Here is a 23,345-nt window from a genome sequence, read left to right as displayed (position 1 = left end):
CAGCAGCTGGTTGATATCTCGTCAGTCTGATTATCCATTAAAAGTATTAGGGAAGTTTTGTCCCTTGTTATTGGAGAGAGATTACTGTTTCTCTAGGTCCAAAACATGTGTTTTCCATCTGTTACAGGGAACTGTTCATAAGTTCTGCAAGTAGATATGTGTTCTCATCTAGGATTGGAAAAAGGATTTAACTGAGAAAAACTTCTATTGGAAAAAGAGAGTGCAGTGAGGACTTTCTATATCTTCTCCTCATTTCAGTGGTAATTACTTCTTCAGGAAAGAATATAATAGTTAGATAGATACCTATAGCAGGGCTAAGCATGGGTTCCAAAGGTTAAAGGGAAAAAGTTGGGGAACTTCAGGAAATTAACATACCAGGTCCACACAATTACCCAGCAAAAAGAAATCAACCCAGATTAGCATTTAGCCCTACTTGGTTTCTTGCTGAAATGGAATTCTTGGGATTTGCATATGTATTTTTTAATGTGAATTCCGTTCTTTTGAATTGCTTATCATTCAGACTTTAGCAGGGAAAGCCTCTCAAAATGTCATAAACATTCTTGCCTTCATTCAGGGTTCAGTGGAATGGATACTAACAATAGCACTAGAACTAATAGTTAATATTTATTGAGAGCTTATTATAATCATACATTATTCTAAGTGGGTTTTTTGGTAACACCTTAATTGAGATATAATTCACATCCCATACAATTTGCCCATTTAAAGTGTACAATTCAATGACTTTTAGTATATCCAGTTATTTAGCTGTTAACATGAGTTTTAGAACATCTTAATCAAACCAAAACAAACTCTGTACCTTTAACTATCATCTCTCACTTCTTTTTTTTGAGTTGTATACTTTATTTTTTTAAATTTTTAAATCACATTTATTCTATTACAATTGTTTCAATTTTTCCCCATTTATCTTCCCTCCACCCATCCCACCCCCACTCCTCACTCCCACAGTCAATTCCCACTCTGTTGTCCATGTCCATGGGTCATTCATACATGTTCTTTGTCTAGTCCCTATCCCTTCTTTCCACCATTGTCCTCTTTCCCCATCCCCTCTGGTCACTTTCAGTCTGCTCCATGTTTCCATGTCTGTGGTTTATTTTGTTTGTTTGTTTGTTTGTTTTGTTGAATAGATTCCACTTGTAGGTGAAATCATATGGTATTTGTCTTTCACCAACTGGCTTATTTCACTTAGCATAATATTCTCTAGTTTATCATCTCTCACTTCTGCCATCCTTCCTGCCATCCTTCCTAGCTCTGGGCAACAACTAATCCATTTTCTGTCTCTATAGATTTGCCTATTTTAGACATTTCTTATAAATGGAATAATATACTATGTGGTCTGATGTATCTAGCTTCTTTCATGTAGCATAATGTTTTCAGGGTTCAGCCACATTGTAGCAGGTATCAGTATTTCATTCATTTTTATTGCCAAATAATATTTCATTGTATGGCTATACCATATTTTGTTCATTCATTCATCAGTTGATGGACATTTTGTTTGTCTCTACCTTTTGGTTATTCTATATAGTGCTGATACGAACATTCACATACCAGTTTTTGTTTGAACACCTATTTTCAATTATTTTGTGCATGTACCCAGGAATATAATTGGTAGGTCAAATTGTAATTCTATGTTGGACTCATTGAGGAACTGCCAAGATGTATTCTATAGTTGTTGCACTATTTTACAGTCCTACCAGCAATACATGAGGATTTCCAATTTTCCACATCATTGTCAACCCTTGCTATTTTCTTTCTTTCTTTTATTATGGCTATCCTAAAGAATAAAGCAGTACAGTATCTTCTTGTTTAGATTACATTTCCCTGATGTTGAGCATCTTTCACGTGCTTAGTGGCCACTTGCATATCTTTGGAGGAATGTCTGTTCAGATCCTTTGTCCCCCTTTAAAAATTTGGTTATTACCAAAGGGAAAGAGCTGAGGGAGGGAAGGAAGGAGGGGGCAAGGGAAAGTGGTGGGGGGTAGGCAGAGACAAATGTATTTGAAAAAATAAATTAAAATAAAATTAAAAAAATAAATAAAAATTTGGTTATTGATCTTTTTATTATTGTGTTTGTAAGAGTTCTTTACATATTCTAGATACAAGTCCCTGATCAGATAAATGATTTGCAAATATTTTCATCCATTTTGGTGTTGTCTTTTCACTTTCTTTTTGGTGTCCTTTGAGGCACAAGCATTTTTAATTTTGAGGAATCCAATTTATTTTTTTATCTTGTTGCTTATGCTTTTGGTATTATGTCTAAGAAACCATTGTCAAATCTAATGTTACAGAGATTTACTTTTTAAAAATTTTTATTGAATTTATTGGGGTGACATTGGTTAATAAAGTTTTATAGGTTTCAGGTGTACAATTCTATAACACATCATCTGTATATTGTATTGTGTATTCACCACCCCAAGTCAAATCTTCCATCACCATTTATTTCCCCTTTACCCTCTTCTACTTCCTCCCACCCACCTTTTCCTCTGATAATCACCATTCTTTTGTCTGTGTCTATGTGTTTTTTTTCTTTGCTCACTTTTAAGATTTTCTTTTCAGAGTCTTAAAGTTTTAGCTCTTACTTTAGGTTTTTGATTTAATTTTTGTTGTTGGTGTATGTTAGGGTTCTAAATTCATTGTTTTGTATGTAAGTATCCTGTTGTCCATCGCCCTTTTCTTTTTCTTTTAAAGATTTTATTTATTTATTTTTAGAGAGATGTGAAAGGAGGAAGAAAGAGAGGGAGAGAAACATCAATGTGTGGTTGCCTTGTGCACCCCCTCCTGGGGACCTGGCCTGCAACCCAGGCATGTGCCCTGACTGGGAATTGAACCGATGACCCTTTGGTTCACAGGCCAGCACTCAATCCACTGAGCCACAACAGCCAGGGATTTTTCTTAAAAAGTTTAATCTTTCTCCACTTAATTGTCTTGGCACCCTTGTCAAAAATGAATTGACTATTAACTATAAATGATTTTTTTTAAATTACCCTCACTGGATGACATGCTTATTGATTTTAGGGAGAGGGGAAGGGAGAGAGAGGAGAGAAACTGCTTTGAGAGAGAAACATCATCAGTTGCCTCTCATATGTGCCCCAACCAGGGGCCAAACCTGCATCCTAGGTATGTGCCCTGACCCGGAATTGAACCCACCACCTTACAGTTTACAGGATGATGCTCCAACCAACTGAGCCATACTGGCCAGGACAATTGTTTATTTCTGAACTCTTAATTTTATTCCATTAATCTACATATCTATCATTATATCAGTACCACACTATCTTGATTATTGTTGCTCTGTAGGACATTTTGAAATTGAGGAGTGTGACTACTCTAATTTTTTTTCTCTTTTTCAAGATTTTTTGGCCATTCTGGTTTTGTGCAATTCCATATGAATTTTAACATCACCTTGTCTATTTCTAATAAACCAGCTAGCACTTCCTTTTACAAAATAATTCATTGATTTTTTTTGTATTGTATTTTTTAGATTTGTACAGCCATCACTGCTGTCTAATTTTAGGACTTTTCCAATACTCCACTCCTCCACAAAAGAAACTCGTACCCATTAATAGTCCTTTCTCTTTTCCAGTCTCCATTTTTACCCTTCCTTTTCCAGACCCTGTCGCTTCTCAGCCCCAGGCAACCACCAATCTACTTTCTGTTATGAATATGTATATTCTGGATGTTTTAGTTAGATAGAGCCATATGATATCTGGTCTTTTGGAGGTACTTACTTTTGATCAGACTGATGACTATATTTGCCTTTAATCCTCTCACTTTTTCTGATTTCTAGTCATCTAGTGATTTGGTCATACTAGATTAGTCACTCTAATTGGACATGAAATCCTGTTCAAAACAAAGCTTTGCATCTGACATGTGAAAAATGCATATTTTGGTCTTATCATGTCTTACACTGAGAAAATACCTTGTGAATAACCTAGGGTAAAGGGCCTATGGCTGGATACCACCAATGTTAAGTATCAACCCACCTTTGACTTATAAACCTTCACTGTATACCTCTCTCTAATAATTCTCTCATAAGCCTTCAAAAATATTAATTTCAACTTGCATTTTACCAGATGTCTGGTGCTGATAGGTAAAGAAAAATAAATGCAACAAGGGAAGGAGACTGATGTGTAAGCAGATAAGTCATACAATGTGTAAGTATTATAATGAAAGCCTTTATATATAAATTAAGGTAATATATCATATATGAGAAAAGTATAACATGGATTTCAGAGGAAATTTTTCAGAAAAACATGGGGACCTAGGCCATAGAAACTATACAGTGTGCTACTTAGTTGGTTCACTATAGCACTCAATGACTTTTATACTCTAATCTGTCCCTTGGAGGTGAAAACCTTTCCTTTTCCATACCTTTAGTAAATATAGCAACAAAATGAGATGGTAGGTGAGGATTCTAGAAAATATATTCTTCTTACCCAGACATTGTTTTCTTTACAGATATCAGCTGGAACCCTCATCAGCAGCAGTTTCTACCACTATGGTATTACACATTGTGAAGAAACCACTCACTCTGAAGATACCTACCATCTCCAAAACACCCACTACTGAGGAGTCTCCTCTTCCCAAAAAGCCATTAGTTTTAAAAGAGAAACCCACTACCAGGGGCACAGTCCTCAATAGGAGGTCATTATCTTTAAAGAAGCCCATAAATCAGAATAACATCTCTCTATTTGAGAAGCCCCTAACCTTGCTTGAAGAGACTGAGAGTGACTTAGAGTATGTTTTAGAGCCAGTGACTTTTGGGAAAAAACAAAAAACTGAGAAGGCAGCTGTCACCAAGAGGACATTATCCTTCAAGGAGATGTGTACATTTCAGGGGAAGCAGTCCTGCTGTGAGGAGGAGATGACATTGCTGAATATTACTGCTGAAAAGGATTCCTTCTTTATGGAGCCAGTGAACTTTAGGAAGAAGCTTGAAACTGAGAAGGCAACCCCCACGAAGCGGCTGTTAACTTTAAACAAATGTGCCACTCAGGAAAAGATGTCCCACGAGAAGCCACTAATATTGCAGAAGGCCACCTCCAGAGAAAAGCCACTCACTGAGAAACCATTGTCCTTTCAGAAGAAGCCTACCACTGAGGAGTTCCTTTTCCAAGAATCATCTCTGTTGCAAGAGAAGCACACCACTCAGGGGGAGGTGTCCAACTTGAAGAAGTCCTTCGTCTTGCAAAAGACTCCAACTGAGGAGGAGTCACTTCTAAAGGAGACTCTGGCTTTTAAGAAGAAGCGTACCATTGAGGAGGTAACCCCTTCCAAGGAGCTAGAAATTTTAAAGAAGAAATGTACCACTCAAGATAAGATATCCTGCTTGAAGACCATTTCTGAAGTGAAGTTGATTACTAAGGAGCCATTGTCCTTTAAAAAGAAGCCTACCACTGAGGAGGAGTTCCTCTTCAAGGAATCATCTGCGTTACCAGAGAAGCACACCACTCAGAGGGAGGTGGCCCTCTTGAAGAAGCCATGGGCATTGCAAGAGAATATTCACAGTAAAGATGAATTTCTTATGGAGCCAGTTTCCTATAGGAAGAAACATACCACAAATGAGGAAGCCTCTAGCAAAGAGTTAATGTCTTTAAAGAAGAAAGAGTGCGCCATTCAAATAATGATGTCCATCTGCCAAGTAATATTGGACTTGCAGAATATGATTGGCAAAGGTAAGGATCCCTTCTTTATGAAGCCACTGTCATTTAGGAAGAAGTTGCCAACTGAAGAGGCAATCCTTACTAAGACAGCATTATCTTTAAAGAAGAGAATCACTCAGGGAAAGGTATTTCTCTTAGAGAAGCCACTGGTGTTAGACAAGACTACCTCTGAAGAGGAGTCACTCTTGAAGAAGGTGTTGCCCTTTAAGAAGAAGCTTGCAACTGATGAGGAGTTTCTCTTGCAAGATCCATCTCTATTGAAAGAGGATCACACCACTCTGCAGGATGTGTTCCACTCAAAGAAACCATTGGCCTTGCAGGAAAAGACTACCACTGATGAAGAATCATATATTAAGGAACCATTAGAGAAGAAGCCTCCCATTGAGGAGGAATCCCTCTTTAAGGAGCCATTTTCATTGCATATTAAACCTGCCAACAAAGATGAACCCCTTTTCTGGAAAGGTTTGAATGGGCAGAATAAGACTGATACCAAAGAGGACCTCTTGCACAAGCTGTTGACTTTGCAGAAGAAAAGCACCACTGAAAAGGATTCCCTTTTCAAGAAACCATTGGTTCTGAAAAAGAAGCTCTCCAATGAGGCAAAAACAAGCATAGAGAGCCAATTACCTTTAAAGAAGAAGCAAATTGCTCAAGGGAAGGTGTTCCTCTTGAAGAAGCAGTTGTTCTTGCAAGAGAATATCACTAATGAAGATGAATTCCTTATTAAACAGCCACTGACCTTGCAGGAGAAGACCAGCATTGAGAAGGAATCCGTCTTCAAAGAATTAACCTTTCATGGGAAGCCTACCATCAATGAGGCATTCCATTTCAAGATGTTTTCCTTGAATGAGAAACCCACCACTGGGCAGGAGTTGTCCTTTGAGGAGCCATTGGCCTTGCAAAATAGTCCTACCCACAAGAAAGACACATTTCTTAAAGATGTCTCTATCCTCCAAGTTGAGAGTAGCCCACAGGTGTTCAGCGCTGCCTCTGAATCCAGAACAGGCATGTCCAGCTCTCGCACCATGTCCAGTGTGAGCAAGTTTAATACCACAAGGAAGTCTAGTGCTTGTGAATGCGGTTCCAATAAACCTTTCTCATCTTGTGGCAAGAGATCACAGAAGGAGGTATTTTGCTGTCTTCTTAAATTAGATGAAATGTTCTTTGTTGTCCTGAAGATAGCTACTAGCAAAGAGATATTTTTTCTTAAGCGGCAATTGAGTTGTGTGTTATAAGCTATAGTAAATCAAGCTGGCCTTTGAGAATCTCTTGACTTCCCAATTGGCATAGTGATTTACCTAAGCAATTAGAAAGTATTTATCCCAGGAATACCCACAATGTCCTGGAATGCTGCATATACAGAGGTGGACAAAGGTAGGTTTACAGTTGTTCATATGGAAAAATACATGCAGGTTACAGCTATTACAATAGTTTTATTAACTCAAAAGTGTCACAATGGCATGGTAAACCTGCTTTTGCCCACCCCAGTATATATAGGCTTTGCAGTAGTGTTTACTTATTTCAGGAAATGGCCTTTCTTAGTAATTGCAATCTGCATTCAAGTTGGCTTCTAAGAAGGATAAAGTTCACAGAGGCACCTCCCAAGAAAGATGGTCTTTAAGTTGTAAATTGAAAGGATAACAGGATCAGATTTGGAAAATAGGAGGAGAAATACAACTCTTGTAGGCAAAACAACCTGAATAAATGTGTAGAAGGGAGAAAAGGGCTACCGAGAAGATTAATTGGGCCAGATGAAAGCATTGGGACATAACAAAGAACCTAAGAAGATAGGTGACATAAACTGAAATTGTAAAATAAGAGTGTCTTCGTTGAAGAGTCTTGAGCTTACCTGTAAAAATGGTGCCTGGTTCTTAGGGTAGAGCAGGCATGTACAAGGAGAACTAAGTATTTCTTGGTCACTCAGCAGTATGAAGATTGCAGGGTTCAGGGGTGCTCTATTATAGCTCAGAATGTATGAGGCTTGAGGGACCTTAGCAGAAGATGGCAGTGGTAAGAAGGGAGTCATTTTTTATTTGCATGTGCTAAACCTTCCCTGGAATGTTTCTTCTCCTAATATATCTTTTTGCTGATTTCCAAGCAGATAACCCCACTGGAGGATATTGGTAAGAACCACAATAATCCATTTTTCAACTCAATATATGTCAAGGATATCTTCAGATACATGAAGGAGAGAGAGGTAAGTAGATAGCTGGTGGGGGGGGGTAATGATTCCTAGTTCTCATTTCCTTGTCACTTCATCCTTCAAATGCAAGTCGAAAGGGGAGCAACAACTGGCATCTCTTGGTAGCAGACTATGAGTTAGACTTTGTTGTATGGGATTTATAGACATTTTATTTAATTCTCCTAATAATTTCATGATGATAGATATTATTATCTCCTTTTTATAGATGGGGGAAGCTGCTCATAGTCACACAACTAGTATGTGATAGAGCTGGGATATGGACTAAAGTCTCGTTACTTATAAGAACATAAGCCTGCACCTCTAATTACTGAGGATACTGTCTCAGATACAAAAATGGTCAAGTAGTCCCTTTCTGAGTAGCTATTCTTGGAGATCTTTTCCTTTCTCTCTGCAAGTTTCTATTGTCATATGTAAAATCACACTCTTTGTTTCACCTCTCTAATCTGGTGAAATTTTATTCCTCCTTTGAAATCTGCCTGTCTCCTTTACTACTAATCTTTATCGATTCCAAGTTTGTTTTTTTCCTGTCTCTTTCAACAGAACAGATGGGACCAAGATTATCTGCCAACCAGAATTTTAGCAGGCCATGCAAAAGAGGGAATATGAATATTTCATATTCTCTCTAGAGATGTTGCATTTGATTAACTGACTCCAGAGCCCACATTTTTTTTTCTAGTATACCTTAGAAGAAGTGAAAGAAAACTTTGCAATACCAGAAGTGTGGGCCTTAGCTCGGCAGTATAAGTTTCACTTGGGATTTTGTTAGAAATGCAGAAATCTGGACCTACCACAGACCTTCTAAATTTGAATGTGAATTTTAAAGATCCCAAGTAGTACATATACATATTAAAATTTGAGAAACATTGCTCCGCATAGCATGGTATTGTGCTTTTAGATTGAATTGCACAAAGTGGGCAGAACCTTTTGGTATTCATCTATAGTCATACGTGTGTTCCTACCCATATCCGCCCCCCCCCCACCAAACTCCTTAGTATCCACCCTGATGCTTGAATATCATGTGTGTCCATTTTCCAAGGATAACTGGAATTTGTCTGGAAAAGAATACTTTGATCTGCCCCTATTAGATAACAAGCTGAAAATGAGTTAAACCATAAAGGAATTAATTATGTTGTTACAATTTTTTTTCTGAGATATTAGTTGCAAACATTTTTTCCTAAGTTACAATTTTGGAACTACAAGAATTGTTTATTAACATTTCTTTCTTATTGTCACCAGGAAAAGTTCATACTTAAAAAATACATGAACAGGCAGAGTGACATCAGCAGTAACATGAGGGCCATTCTTGTGAATTGGTTGGTGGATGTGCAGGTGAGCCCGGCAACTCCTGTTTTAGGGAGCTGCTATTCTGTTTATCAATTATTCATTCAGCACTGCCAGGGTCCAAATTTGGTAAAAATTTACTGGGTCTACAGAGCTGAATAAGCCATGGGTCCTGCCCTTGGGAAACTTTTGATATAAGGGGCAAGGTAAGACATGCGGACAAATAACTGCAATACAAAGTAGAATACACTTAAGTAATATAAGAATGTTATAAATAAGACACTATGAGAAACCAGTGAAAGGAGAAATTATGTGTAGAAAAGGCAATGATGGTATGGTAGTTTAATCCTTCTTAAAATCTTGTAAAAGTATATCTAGTGATTTGGATAGTGGTCAGTGACAAAGTCTTTCAAATTTGGGTGGGATAGATAATATGAAGTACAGTATAGCACCAAACATGGCAAGTAGCTGTTAGTCCAGGGTTGGTTATTGAGGGAATACTGCTATGAATATTTATCACTTTATACTAAGGAAAGATAACCCAGAATAGTACCTAGCACATACTAAGGTGTCAATAAATAGTTTGTAAATGAATGGGATTGAATGGATTGCTATGGAGTTTGCACAGAAATATAAGGCATAGTCCATGCTCAGCAGAATGTTATTATATAATTGGGGAGAAAAGGTACTATAGTGTAATATCCTTTAAGTGCCAGAGAAGTGATTCAGGCTCACTTTGGAGTGACACACCAGGGAAATGTCGTAGATTTGGACATCAGCAAAGCATGAAAATATCTCTCAATTTATGGAAATGATGAAGAGTAGTAAACTATAAAAGAGTAGAATCTGGGGAGATCTTACATAAATAAAATTGATCCCAAAGATTGTTAATCATTACCAAGATAGAACAAGATTTCTAGTGGACTGGTAGCAGACTTTGTTTTGATCAACATTTTTATTAGCAGTGTAGATGAGAACAGAGAACAGAGAAGATCTACTCATTTCATTCATGGGTAATTGAAACTGGGAGTAAGGAGAGGGAATAAGTGCATAAGAGAGATAAAATATCTCTATGAACTGGAATGATAAATTGAATCTTTTTAATTAAAACTTTTATTTTATCAAATTCTTTTTTTCAAATATATTTTATTGATTATCCTATTACAGTTTTCCCATTTTTTCCCCTTTATTCCCCTCTGCCCTGCACCCCTCCTCCCACCAGCATTCCCCCTGCTTAGTTCATGTCCATGGGTCGTACATATAAGTACTTTGGCTTCTCCATTTCCCATACTATTCTTAATATCCCCCTGTCTATTTTGTACCTACTATTTATGCTGCTTATTCCCTGTACCTTTTCCCCATTCTTCCCCCTCTCCCTCCCCTCTGATCTCCATTTCTATGATTCTGTTCCCGTTCTAGTTGTTTGCTTAATTTGTTTATGGTTTTTATTTTTTTGGTTCAGTTGTCGATAGTTGTGTTTGTTGCCATTTTACTGTTCATAGATTTGGTCTTTTTCCTAGATAACTCCCTTTAACATTTCATATAATACCGGCTTGGTGCTTATGAACTCCTTTAACTAGACCTTATCTGGGAAGCACTTTATCTGCCCTTCCAGTCTAAATGATAATTTTTCTAGATAGAGTAATCTTGAATGTAGGTCCTTGCCTTGCATGACTTTTAATACTTCTTGCCAGCCTCTCCTCACCTGCAAGGTTTCTTTTGAGAAATCAGCTGATAGTCTTGTGGGAACTCCTTCATAGGTATCTGCATCCTTTCCTCTTGGTGCTTTTTAAAATTCTTTCCTTATCTTTAATCTCAGGTAATGTAATTATGAGGTGCCTTGGTGTGTGCTTCCTTGGGTCCAACTTCTTTGGGACTCTCTGAGCTTCCTGGACTTCCTGGAAGTCTATTTCCTTGGCCAGATTGGGGAAATTCTCCATTATTTTTTCCAATAAGTTTTCAATTTCTCACTCTTCCTTTTCTCCTTCTGGCACCCCTATGATTTGGATGTTGGAATGTTTAAAGTTGTCTCATGTTCCTAAGCCTCTCCTCATTTATTTGAATTCTTGTTTCTTCATTCTGTTCTTGTTGAATGTTTATCTCTTCCTTCTGCTGCAATCGTTGATTTGAGTCCCAGTTTCCTTCCCTTCACTGTTGGGTTCCTGTGTATTTTTCTTTATTTCCCCTTTTCCTCCATTTTGTGACCATGCTTAACCAGTTCAGTGAGCATCCAGTTCTCCAGTGTTTTGGACTGTGCATCTGATAGATTGGCTATCTCATCGTAACTTAGTTCTATTTTTGGAGCTTTGATTTGTTTTTTCATTTGTTCCGCATTTCTTTGTCTCAGTGTGCCTGTTAGGATGGGAGGGGAAGAGCCTTAGGTATTCACCAGGGTGGGGCAACTCAGGTCACTGTTGTTGTGATGCTGTGTGTGTGGGAGGGGTCCAAGAGGGAACAATGCCACTTGCTCAGCTCTCAGCTGGCTTTCAGTTACTTCCCCTGCTATCCACAAGCAAATTGGGCCCTTTTAGTGCTGATTCCTGGGTGGGTGGGTTTGTGTACATTTTAGGACCCCAAGTGTTTCTCCAGCGGACTCTCCAGTGAGGCTGAGAGTTTCTCCTGCCACCGCAACCCCCACAGATTTTTACTTCCAGAGGTTTCAAGGCTTTCTTTTCATGAACTGGAACCCTGAGTTTCACAGTCTGTCTCACTCCCCAGCTGTTCCTCCCAGTTTATCTGCAGGCAAATGTGGGACTTCCTGGTCTGCCCAGCTGCTCCCTTACCACACGTCCTCTCTGACCCAGCTGCCTGTCTCTGCCCCTCCTATCTGTCTGGATGAATGTTTCTTCTTTAGGTCCTTGGTTGTCAGACCTCCACAGAGTTCAGTTTTCTGGCAGTTCTGGTTACTTTTTGTTTTTAAATTTGTTGTTGTCATTCTTTTGGTTATGTGAGGAGGCAAAGTGTACATACCTATGCCTTCATCTTGGCTGGAAGTCCTTCTTCCTCGCTAATTTATTTTTTCTGCTTAACTTATCAAAGTCTGAAAGCAATGTGGGAACCACCCATAATTATTGTTGTTTAATTGATTATCCTGGCAATCCTTTACCACCTCCATCTCACCTTAACCCCTCCACCCCATACTTTTTTTTAAACTACAAAGTGAACACATATTTATAGTATTTTTGTATGTATTCATATCTATTTGCATATGTGTGTTTGTGTGTGTTTGCATAAAGTCAACAACCCTTTTCCTTTTTTTCTTATTCCTCAGAAGTAGCAACTATAGTTTACAGTGTATCCTTTTTTGTGTGTCTTATCACTTTTATTACTATTTGGCTATCCTTTCTTTAAAAATATTAAATGTATGAGTAGCACATAAATGCATACATATACATGCATATATGAACATATAGAATACAGCTTTTTAATGAGTGTGGGTTAAGATATTTTTCTTATGTGACTAGGTCTTGCTGTACATATTGTTCTGAAACTTGCTCTTTTCTCTTAAAAATAAGCCTTAGTAATCTTTCCTTTTAAATATAGATCTACCTCATTCTTTTATACAATTGTATAATGTTCCATTATATAGATATAGTCATTATTTAGTTAACCAACCTTTTGGCTAATCTGATCTATTAATTGCCCCTCAAGTGAGATGTAATTATTCATGTACTTTTAGTTTATTTCTTCTTCTTTTGTTACTTAAAGTACTCTAGACTTTTAGATCTAGACTCTACCTAATATATAGAAACAAACACAGGGAGGCTGCCAAATTAAGGAGAAAAAAGAAATATGGCCCAAATGAAAGAACAGAATGATACCCTAGAAAAAAGAACTAAACAAAATGGAAATAGCCAACCTATTAGATGCAGAGTTCAAAACATTGGTGATCAAGATGCACGAAGAACTCATTGAGTATGGCATAGCATAAAGGAAGAAATGAAGGTTACTCTCAGTGAAATACAGAAAAATCTACAGGTAACCAACAGTGAAGGGAAGGAAGCTGGGATTCAAATCAAAATCAATGATTGGGAACATAAGGAAGAAATAAACATTCAAGCAGAACAGAAAGAAGAAACAAGAATTCAAAAAAACAAGGATAGTATAAGAAGACTCTGGGACATCTCCAAACATGCCAACATCAAATCACAGGGATGCCAGAAGGAGAAGTGGAAGAGCAAGAAATTAAAAACTTATTTGAAAAAATAATAAAAGAAAACTTCCCTAATTTGATGAAGGAAATAGACATACAAGTCCAGAAAGCACGGAGTCCCAGAGAAGTGGACCCAAAGAGAACCACACCAAGACACATCATAATTCTAATACTGAAGGTTAAAGGTAAAGAGAGAACCTTAAAAGCAGCAAGAGAAAGCAGAGAGATACCTACAAAAGAGTTCCCATAAGACTATCAGTTGATTTCTCTAAAGAAACTTTGCACGCTAGAAGGGACTAGCAAGAAGCATCCAAAGTGATGAAAAGCAAGGACCTACAACCAAGATTACTCTATCCAGCAAAACTACCATTTAGAATTGAAGGGCGATAAAGTGCTTCCCAAACAAGGTAAAGCTAAAGGAACTTTTCATCATCAAGCCATTATTACATGAGATGTTAAAGGGACTTATTTAAGAAAAAGAAGATGACTAAAACGATGAACACTAAAATGGCAATAAATACATATTTATCAACAATTGAATTAAAAAAACAAAGTAAACAACCAGAACAGAACAGAATCATAGGTATGGAGATCATTTGGAGTGTTGTCAGCTGGGAGGAGAAAGGGGGAAAAAGGGAGAAATGGTGCAGGAATTAAAAAAGCATAATTGGTAGGTACAAAATAGACAGGGGGATCTTAAGAATGGAATAGGAAATGGAGAAGCCAAAGAACTTATATGCATCACCCATGCACATAAACTAATGGGGAGGCTTGCTGGGGGAAGGGGGGTTACTTACAGAGGGGGGCAAAGGGGGAAAACTTGGAACAACTGTAATAACAATCAAAAATATTTTTAAAAGATAAGGTAATTACCCTGGATTATCCAAGTGGGCCCAGGGTAATCACGAGAGTCCTTAAATGTGGAAGAAGGAGTCAGAAAATGATGTAGTATGAGAAAGACTTGGCTGGCAATTGCTGTCTTTGAAGATGGAAGGGACCCCAAACCAAGGAATGCAGGAATCTTCTAGATGCTAGAAAAGGGATTCTTCATCATAACCTCCACAAAGAAACTCAGCCCTGCTAACACCTTGACTTTTTTTTTTTTGTCCAGTGAGTCCTATTTTGAACTTCTGATCTCCAGATCTGTAAGATAATGAATTTGTGTTGATTTCAGCCACTAAGTGTGTGGTAATTTATTATAGCAATAGGAAACTAATGAAGGCAGATTTCTGAGAGTATCCAAGGCCATGTCCCATGAACAACAGGAACAACTTTTTAGTGTTTCTGTTATTCAGAAACATAATGTATCTATTGATGAACCAATATATTCAACCTTCTGATAATCATTCGCGTATGCTAATATACACCCATTTCTCCAAAGCTTTTTATTGACATACATATGTTGTGGCCAGCTAGGCTCCATTCAGTAAAAGTAGCCTATACAATGGATTCCCAATGATGTAGGTGAAAATTTCAGGGAGGGCGATTATTACTCAATATAAGGAAGAATTTTTTGTTAAAACTATTCAAAGAGAGATTGAGCTATATTTGGAGGTTCTATGGCAGGAACTGACCAACTATTTGGTAGAGACATTAAAACAAGTGTTCAAGCATTGATTGAGGTATCAGACTTACTCATTTTATTGTTCTCAAGCCCTAAGAACCTAAGGGGTTGTGAGAAAGAGCATCAAGATTGGGTAGGACCCCTGTGTACAGTGCAAATTGTGGCTACGCATTGCCTCCAGCCAAAGCAAAAATAGACAGTGGAATCTAGCTCATACTATTTGTCAGGCTGTGCATTCTGGCTGTGGGGCTGCTATGCCCTGAGACAGGGGCACCTTTTGCTAACTTATATATAGACATTGTGCGCCTTCAGGGCTGCATTCATCCAAAGAGGGTAACTTTTTTATAATTTTCACAAAGCTGCTATAGAGGCCAGCACTAACTCTGGGACTACTTAAAAAAAATCTTTATTGTATTTTTTTCCATTACTATTTATTTTCCTTATGGCCCTCTCCTCTCACCAGTCACCACACTGTTGTCCATGTGCAGAAATCCTTTTTCCTTTTTGCTCAATCCTTCCATCCTCTGGGACTACTTTTATTGGAGATTGTTTCTTGGAATTCGTGAGGGCAAGACAAGGATATATAAAAGAAGGAAAGGAGGATTGTACTACTAATGCTTTAATCTGTCTGGCTTCTTCAGCCCCTCACTTCCAAATGGTGCTATTTTTACTTGCTCTGAATCTATGCATTCTAATAGCTTAACTAGTTGGGAAGAGATAGTAATAGATGGATAAACTAATAAATAAGCAAACAAGTTGTCTATATTTCAGAGCTAAATAAACATCATCTCTTTTGGGAATTCACTGTATAAGGTAGTAGCAAATGGGGGAAAACAAGAATCTAAGTATGTATCGGAGATCAAGGAGAGAGGGTGTGTTCATTCAGTGTGTTCATAGAAAAGGCAGAGTCTCTCTCTCTCTCTCTCTCTCTCTCTCTCTCTTTCTCTCTGATTTATAAGACTGATCACTTTCCTAAATGTAGAAAATGCCAATGTTCTCAAAGGCACAGGAGATATAGTCAGGCACCTATCTAAAGTTGTTCCTGTATTCAGAGCAGGATCTCAGCTGGTGTTTTTTGTTCTCAATGCTACAGACCAGGTTGTTAAATTTATCTGGATGTGATTTTGGAGCTGGATAATATACAGATTTTTGCCCTGTTTGTGTATTCCTCCAGATTTCCTTTGAGGTGAGTCATGAGACCCTCTACTTGGCAGTGAAGCTGGTGGATCACTATCTTATGAAGGTAACATGCAAGAAAGACAAACTACAACTCCTTGGTTCCACTGCTTTTATGATTGCAGCAAAATTTGAGGTGAGCCTGAGTCCATAGGACCTGGAGAAAGCTAATCAATCAGATTTCTATTCAAGTCACATGCATGTGTATATGAGTATGTATATATGTGTATGTATATATATTACATACATATACACACATGTATATATGTTTGCATATATTTGTACCTCAGTCTGTATAAAATAACTTTATCTAGCAAGTTTTTGTCTGTCTTCCCCAGCAGGAAAGTTATATTTGTTCTCTGGCATCAACAAGGTTCTTCCATTTTCTCTAAGATATGTGTACGTGGGCATATGCATAATTCAATGTATGGTTCTTTTTAAAGCTTCATTTTGGTCCATGATTCTCTGCCCCCACCCCTTTTCTCCTTCCACCAACTCCATCTCCATCTTGTGGAACCTTGAATTGCATATGTAAGAGAGAATTTCCAAACTTGGGTGCTGGAGATACTTAAGAGAAAATCGCCTGGTAGTGAGTCCAGGTTAACTGTTATTTTTGAAGTGGCAGTATAAAAGCAAGTAGCTCAACTTTCCTTCGTAACCATAATCTATCTAATTTCTCTGATTCTTTCCCCTTCTTTAGATGCCTAATGATCTTGTTCAACTCCCATTTTTCCTTCAGATTAGCTAGTTTTGTGAAACCTTAGGGTTTAGGAGCAGAGAGGTAGTAGCCACTTTTATTGAGTTCAAAGAACTTAAGAACCGTGGGATTGTTTTTGTGTTCTTCTGTCTGCTCCCTTCCTCCCCAGCTCTATTCCTAACTTGATTCCTGCCTTTCTCCCTCCTTTGCTCACTCACTTCCCACCTACATCTGGCAGTTTCTTCCTCCCTATCTCCAACCTTCCCTCCTTTGCTCCTTATTTCCATCCTTCTTCCCCTCCCTCTCTTGCTGCCCTTTCCCTCACTTCACCCTTGTCCTCTATCACTTCTGCCCTCACTTCACTTATGCTTTCACTCTCTAGTAATCTTTCTCCAGTCTTCTATTAATCCATCCCTTGATCCCTCCATCCCTACTTTGTGTACTCACTCAGTCCATACTGGGCTCCCTTCCTCTATGGTGTTTTCTCTCCCTTTCTGGCTCCTCTCTTGCTCCCTCCCTTACCTGCTCACTTGCTCCCTGGTTCCATTCCATGCTCCATCCGTCCCTCACTCACTAGTGTCTTTCCTCCCTCTTTTCCGCCCATTTTTGTTACATCCTTTACTCCTTTGTCTCCCTCCCTGCCACCTTCCCACCCTTACTTCTTCCTTCACTCAGTCACATTCCATGCTTCTCCCTCCCACCTTTAGTCCCACCCTTCCTTTCTTTCCCCTTACCTTGCTAACTCTCTCCCCTTCATCCCATCCTCTCTCCCTCTCTTCCTTTCTTATCCCTTCCTCCCCCACCTTGCTTCTATTGTGCCTTGTTCCCTCCCCCTCCTTGGCTTTCCCTTTCTCTTGCTGATTTCCCCTCTTTTATGCTAATTCCTTCTCTCCTCTCCTTTTTTACCCCTTCCTTTCTTACTGACCGCCCTCACTCTCTATTCTTCTACTTCCCATACTGCCTCTCACTTTTCTCCCTCACTCCCTTGCTCTCTCCCTCATTGTTTCCCTCTCTGGATCACTTCCTTCCCTACCCTGTTTTTCCCTTGCTCTCCCTCCTCCATGCTTACTCTTTGCCCCCTCTCTGACAGCCCCCTCTCTTGCTCGCTTCCTTGCTTATGTCCTCTCACATACTCTTACTTACTCTCTTCCATTGTCCTTCCCTCCCTTTCTCCCTAGCCTCCTTTTTCCCTTTCTCCCTCTCTCCCTTCCACTTCCCTCATGCTTTCCCTTGCTTTCTTACTCATTTCCTGCACTGCTCACTCAGTAATCCCTGGTTCATTCCCTTGTTCCCTCTCCCTCTCTCTTCTCTCTTCTTTCCTCCCTGTCTCCTTCCTCCCCTTCCTCCTCTCCCTTTCCCTACCTAGAGCTGCTTTTTATGTTTTGAGCAAGTACTTTATGCATCAGCCTCAAGGGTGTTAAAAAAGCAGCTGGGGCCCCTATAGAGGAGGAGGGAGGAGGAGAGTAGGATGGGGCACTTTTCAGTAAATATTGGAACCAGAAGCACTCCTTTTTTTGGTTGCCAGGATGAATGGCCTCTTCTAAGTGTTCTGGAGAAGGAGTATTTTCCCCTCACTGGGTTGAGAAGTACAGAAAGACTTTCACAAGGGGAGGTGTAGAGATAGTACAAGAAGAGAAGAAAGGAAGGAGCCGGTGATTAGAGCAATGAAAGGGAGAGTTTCTTGCCCTGGTCTTACCACTAGGTTGTTGAGTTACTTTTTCTCTCTGGGTCTCAATTTCCTGTCTGAAAAACCAGAGGGTTGGTCTAGTTTGTGATCTGAAAACAGAGAGATGGAAGTTTGGGAACAAGAGTGGGGTGGGTAGGTGGGTGCATCTAGGAAAAGATACAGTGGTGTTTCTGCGTCCCAGTCCTCTCCCCGAAACCAAGGTTCAGTCTGTAGAGGCCAGGACATGGGAAACTGCTCCCAGACAGGGTTCTAATCACTTTCGGGTTGATCTGGATCTTCCCAGTCTAGACCTCATGCACATCCTCCCACCCACTTTTGTCTTCAGTCTTCGCTTAGGACTACAAGCCAAGGACTGCTTGGCTCCCTCTGTGCCTGTCTGCATCTTTCTCACTGCCTGTTACCCCAGCACAGCCCCCTCCCAAGAATCCTTATTTTTTTTCCTTAGATTAGGACACAATGAGGGTTATTTTCCATGTCTAGTCCCTGTTTTTGTGGTCTCTTTTCTTTCCTTCCTCCAGAGCAGGCCTTAGATTTCCCATTCATGCCTCACACCCATTAGAAGAGACATCATTGATCCCGGTCCTTGTGCCATGTTTTGTGTTTCAAACACTGTAAGAATCCATCTCCCGAGGCCCCATCATTTCTCTAGTGGTGCAGTTTTGAGGCAGATCTCTCCTGTCTCTCTGATTGTGTTTTTCAGATGGACCACTCAGATCAACCAGAAGTTGGCTCTCAGAACTGACCTGAAGGTTTATTCCCAGAAAGTCATTGCCTCCAATCCTTCACCCTCTCCCTCTCTGCCTTTGATCTCCAAGCAGAGAGAAGTGGGCTGTCTTGGCTTGGTTATGACTGCCTCTCTCTACCTGTAGGAGTCCTGCCCACCTAGTTTGGATAACTTCCTGTACATCTGTAATGGTGCTTATCAGCGAGATGAGATGCTTGCCATGGAAATCAACATTTTGAAAACCCTAGATTTTGATATCAACATTCCTGTCGCCTATCATTTTCTGCGCAGATATTCTGTGGTAAGAGAGAGGACTCACATATTCCTGCTGGGTTTGTTTCCTCCATACCCAGAGGACCTGTCTGAGTGCTGGGAGAAGGAAAGGGACAACTGGGACAGAGGAATTTCTTCTTCAATCCATCCTCCTAGATTGAAAAACTTTATGAAGTGTAGGAAGAAGAAAATTGGATATTTGCAAAATATGCCTATAAAGTTTTGAGGTGAGGGGAGAATACAAGAGGGACAGAAGATTCTTTTATAATATTTTTTTCTTTTCTTTTTTAATTTATTTTTTAAAATACATTTGGCTCTGCCTAACACCCACCACTTTCCCTTGCCCCCTCCCTCTTTCCCTCCCTCCCTCAACTCTTCCCCGTTGGTTTTATCCATGAGTCCTTGCTCTATGTTCCTACTTTCCCCTTCACTTCCTTTTCCCCGCCCCGCCCTCCTTCCCTCTCAGCTCTGTTGATTTCTTTTCCTTTCAGTGTTGCTGGTCTTATTTTCCTTGCATCTTTGTATTGTTGGTTAGGATCCACTTATGGGAGAGATCATATGATATTTGTCTTTCGCCCTCTGGCTTATTTGGCTTAGTATAATGCTCTCCAGTTCCATCCATGCTGTCGTGAAGTTTAGTAGTTCTTTTATTTCTTTCTGCTGCATAGTATTCCATTGTGTATATGTACCATGACTTTTTGATCCAATCATCTACTGATGGGCATTTAGGTTGCTTCCAACACTTGGCTATTGTCAATTGTGCTGCTATGAACATTGGGGTGCATAGGTTCTTTTCTATTGGCGTTTTGGTATTCTTAGGGTATAGTCCCAGCAGAGGAATCACGGGATCAAAAGGCAGTTCCATTTTCAGCTTTTTGAGGAAATACCACACTGCTTTCCACAGTGGCTGCACCAGTCTGCATTCCCACCAACAGTGTACTAGGGTTCCCTTTTCTCCACAGCCTCGCCAGCACCTTTGTTTGTGGATCTGTTTATGATGGCCATTCTGACCAGTGTGAGGTGGTACCTCATGATGGCTTATGATCTGCATTTCACTGATGGCTAGTGATGCTGAGCATCCTTTCAAATGTCTCTGGGCCCACTGTATCTCCTCCTAGGAAAAGCATCTGCCCAGGTCCTTTGCCCATTTTATGATTGGATCGTTTGACTTCTTGGAGTGGAGTCGAGTGAGTTCTTTATATATCTTGGAGATCAAACCTCTATCTAATGTATCATTAGCAAATATATTTTCCCATACGGTTGGCTCCCTTTTCATTTTGCTGATGTTTTCTTTAGCCGAGCAGAAGCTTCTTATTTTGATGAGGTCCCACTTGTTTATTCTTTCCTTTATGTCCCCTGCTTTAGGAGACATATCAGTGAAAAAATTGCTGTGTGGGATCTCTGAGAGTTTCCTGCCCATGTTCTCCTCTAGGACTTTGATGGTGTTGTGACTTATATTTAAGTCTTTTATCCATCTTGAGTTTATTTTAGTGTATGGTGTCAACTGATGATCCAATTTCAATTTTTTGCATGTAGTCGTCCAGCTCTCCCAACACCATTTGTTGAAGAGGCTATTACTGCTCCATTTTATGCTTCTGCCCCCTTTGTCAAACATTAGATACCCATATAGACCTGGGCTTATTTCTGGGTTTTCTATTCTGTTCCACTGGTCTATGGGTCTATTCTTGTGCCAGTACCAGATTGTTTTGAGTATAGTGGCTTTGTAGTAGAGTTTGATGTCCGGTACTGTGATCCCTCCTACTTTTTTTTTCTTTTTCAAAATTGCTGCAGCTTTTCGGGGTCATTTATGGTTCCATACAAATTTTGGAAATGTCTGTTCTATTTCTGTGAAATACATCCTTGGTAACTTAATAGGGATTGCGTTGAATCTATAAATTGCTTTGGGTAGTATGGACATTATGATGATATTAATTCTTCCAATCCATGAGCACGGTATATGCTTCCATTTATTTGTGTCTTCCTTAATTTCTTTCTTCAGTGTTGTATAGTTTTCTGCATACAGGTATTTTACCTCTTTGGTTAAATTTATGCCTAGGTACTTTATTTTTCTTCTTCCTATATCAAATGGTATTTCTTTTCTGATTTCTTCTTCTTCTATTTGTTGCTGGTGTACAAAAATGCCTTTGATTTCTGAATATTGACTTTGTATACCACTGTTTGGCCAAGTTCTCTTATAAGGTTGAGAAGCTTTTTGGTAGAGCCTACAGGGTTCTCTATGTACACTATCATGTCATCTGCAAACAATGATAGCTTTACTACCTCCTTTCCTATTTGGATGCCTTTTATCTTTTTCTTCTGTCTGACCGCTGTGGCTAGGATTTCCAATACGATGTTGAAAAGGAGCAGTGGAAGCAGACATCCTTGTCGTGTTCCTGATCTTAGTGGGAAAGCTTTCAGTTTTTGCCCGTTGAGTATGATATTGGCTGAAGGTTTTTCATATATGGACTTTATTATGTTGAGGAATGCCCCATTTATTCCCATTTTGCTGAGTGTTTAGATCATAAATGGGTGCTGTACCTTATCGAATGCTTTTTCTGCATCTATCGAGATGATCATGTGGTTTTTGTCTTTTCTTTTATTTTTGTGATGAATCATGTTTACTGATTTGCGAATAAAGAACCCTCTCTGCATCCCTGTGATGAATCTGACTTGATCCTGGTGGATAATCTTTTTAATGTATTGCTGGATGCAGTTTGCCAATATTTTGTTGAGGATTTTATCATCTATGTTCATCAGCGCAATTGGTCTGTAGTTTTCTTTCTTTGTAAGGTTTTTATCTGGTTTTGGGATCAGGGTGATGCTGGCCTCATAGAAAGAGTCTGGGAGTCTTCCCTCCTCTTAGATTTTTTGGAATAGTCTGAGAAGGACAGGGGTTAGCTCTTCCTTAAATGTTTTGTAAAATTCTCCTGTGAAACTGTCCAGCACAGGGCTTTTGTGTGCTGGGAGTTTCTTGATCACTGCTTCAGTTACCCGAGCTGTTATTGGTCTGGTCAAGCTTTCTGTTTCTTCCTCCTTCAGTGTTGGAAGATTATACTTTTCTAAAAATTTGTCCATTTCATCAAGATTTTCAAATTTCTTGGCATATAACTGTTCAAAGTAGTTTCTGACACTCCTTTGTATTTCTGTGGTATCAGTTGTTATTTCTCCTCTTTCATTTCTGATATTATTAATTTGGGTCCTCTGACTTTTTGTCTTGATGAGTCTGCTTAAAGGCTTGTCAATTTTATTTATCTTTTCAAAGAACCAGCTTCTGGATTGGTTGATCCTTTGAATTGTTCTTTTCGTCTCTATGTCATTCAGTTCTGCTCTAATCTTGACTATTTCCTTCGTTCTCCTTGCTCTGGGATTTATGTGTTGTTGTTGTTTCTCCAGTTCTTGAGGTTGTAGTGTTAGGTCTTTTATTTGAAATGTTTCTATCTTTTTTAGGTAAGCCTGTATTGCTATGAACTTCCCTCTCAGGACCGCCTTTGCTGTGTCTCATAGGTTTTGGACTGTTGTCTGTTCACTTTCATTTGTATCCAGAAATTTTTTGATTTCTTCTCTTACCTCATTATTGACCCATTCATTGTTTAATTGTGTACTGTTCAGTCTCCATGAGTATGCAGGTTTTTGAAGTTTCTCTTTGAGGTTGATTTCCAGTTTCAAGCCCTTGAGGTCCGAGGAAACGTTTGGTATTATTTCAATTTTCCTGAATTTGCTGAGGTTTGCTTTGTGTCCTATCATGTGGTCTATCTTTGAAAAACTGCCATGAGCATTTGAAAAGAATGTGTATTTTTCTTCTTTGGGATGTAAGGTTCTATATATGTCAGTTAAGTCTCTTTGATTCAGTGCGTCATTCAGCGCCACAATATCTTTATTAATGTTTTGTTTGGAAGATCTGTCCAT

At 39.2% G+C, this 23,345-nt stretch overlaps 1 protein-coding gene across 1 annotated transcript in view; it reads left to right on the top strand.

The window, feature by feature from the left end:
- The window catches only part of CCNB3 (cyclin B3), a 60,061-nt gene that overhangs the window by 25,350 nt on the left and 11,366 nt on the right, over positions 1-23,345 (top strand). Inside the window, exons 4-8 of the mRNA XM_054566362.1 lie at positions 4,477-6,808; positions 7,780-7,878; positions 9,121-9,213; positions 16,057-16,194; positions 19,312-19,467. Of these exons, the coding sequence (XP_054422337.1) occupies positions 4,477-6,808; positions 7,780-7,878; positions 9,121-9,213; positions 16,057-16,194; positions 19,312-19,467 (2,818 nt within the window). The remainder of the gene's footprint in view (positions 1-4,476; positions 6,809-7,779; positions 7,879-9,120; positions 9,214-16,056; positions 16,195-19,311; positions 19,468-23,345) is intronic.

This window comes from Pteronotus mesoamericanus, unplaced genomic scaffold (genome assembly GCF_021234165.1).
Source record: "Pteronotus mesoamericanus isolate MK-2021 breed Mesoamerican mustached bat unplaced genomic scaffold, CSHL_Meso_final contig_173, whole genome shotgun sequence".
Lineage (NCBI taxonomy): Eukaryota > Metazoa > Chordata > Mammalia > Chiroptera > Mormoopidae > Pteronotus > Pteronotus mesoamericanus.
The sequence above is the reverse complement of the archived record's forward strand: the minus strand, read 5'-3'. Positions and strand labels throughout refer to the sequence as shown.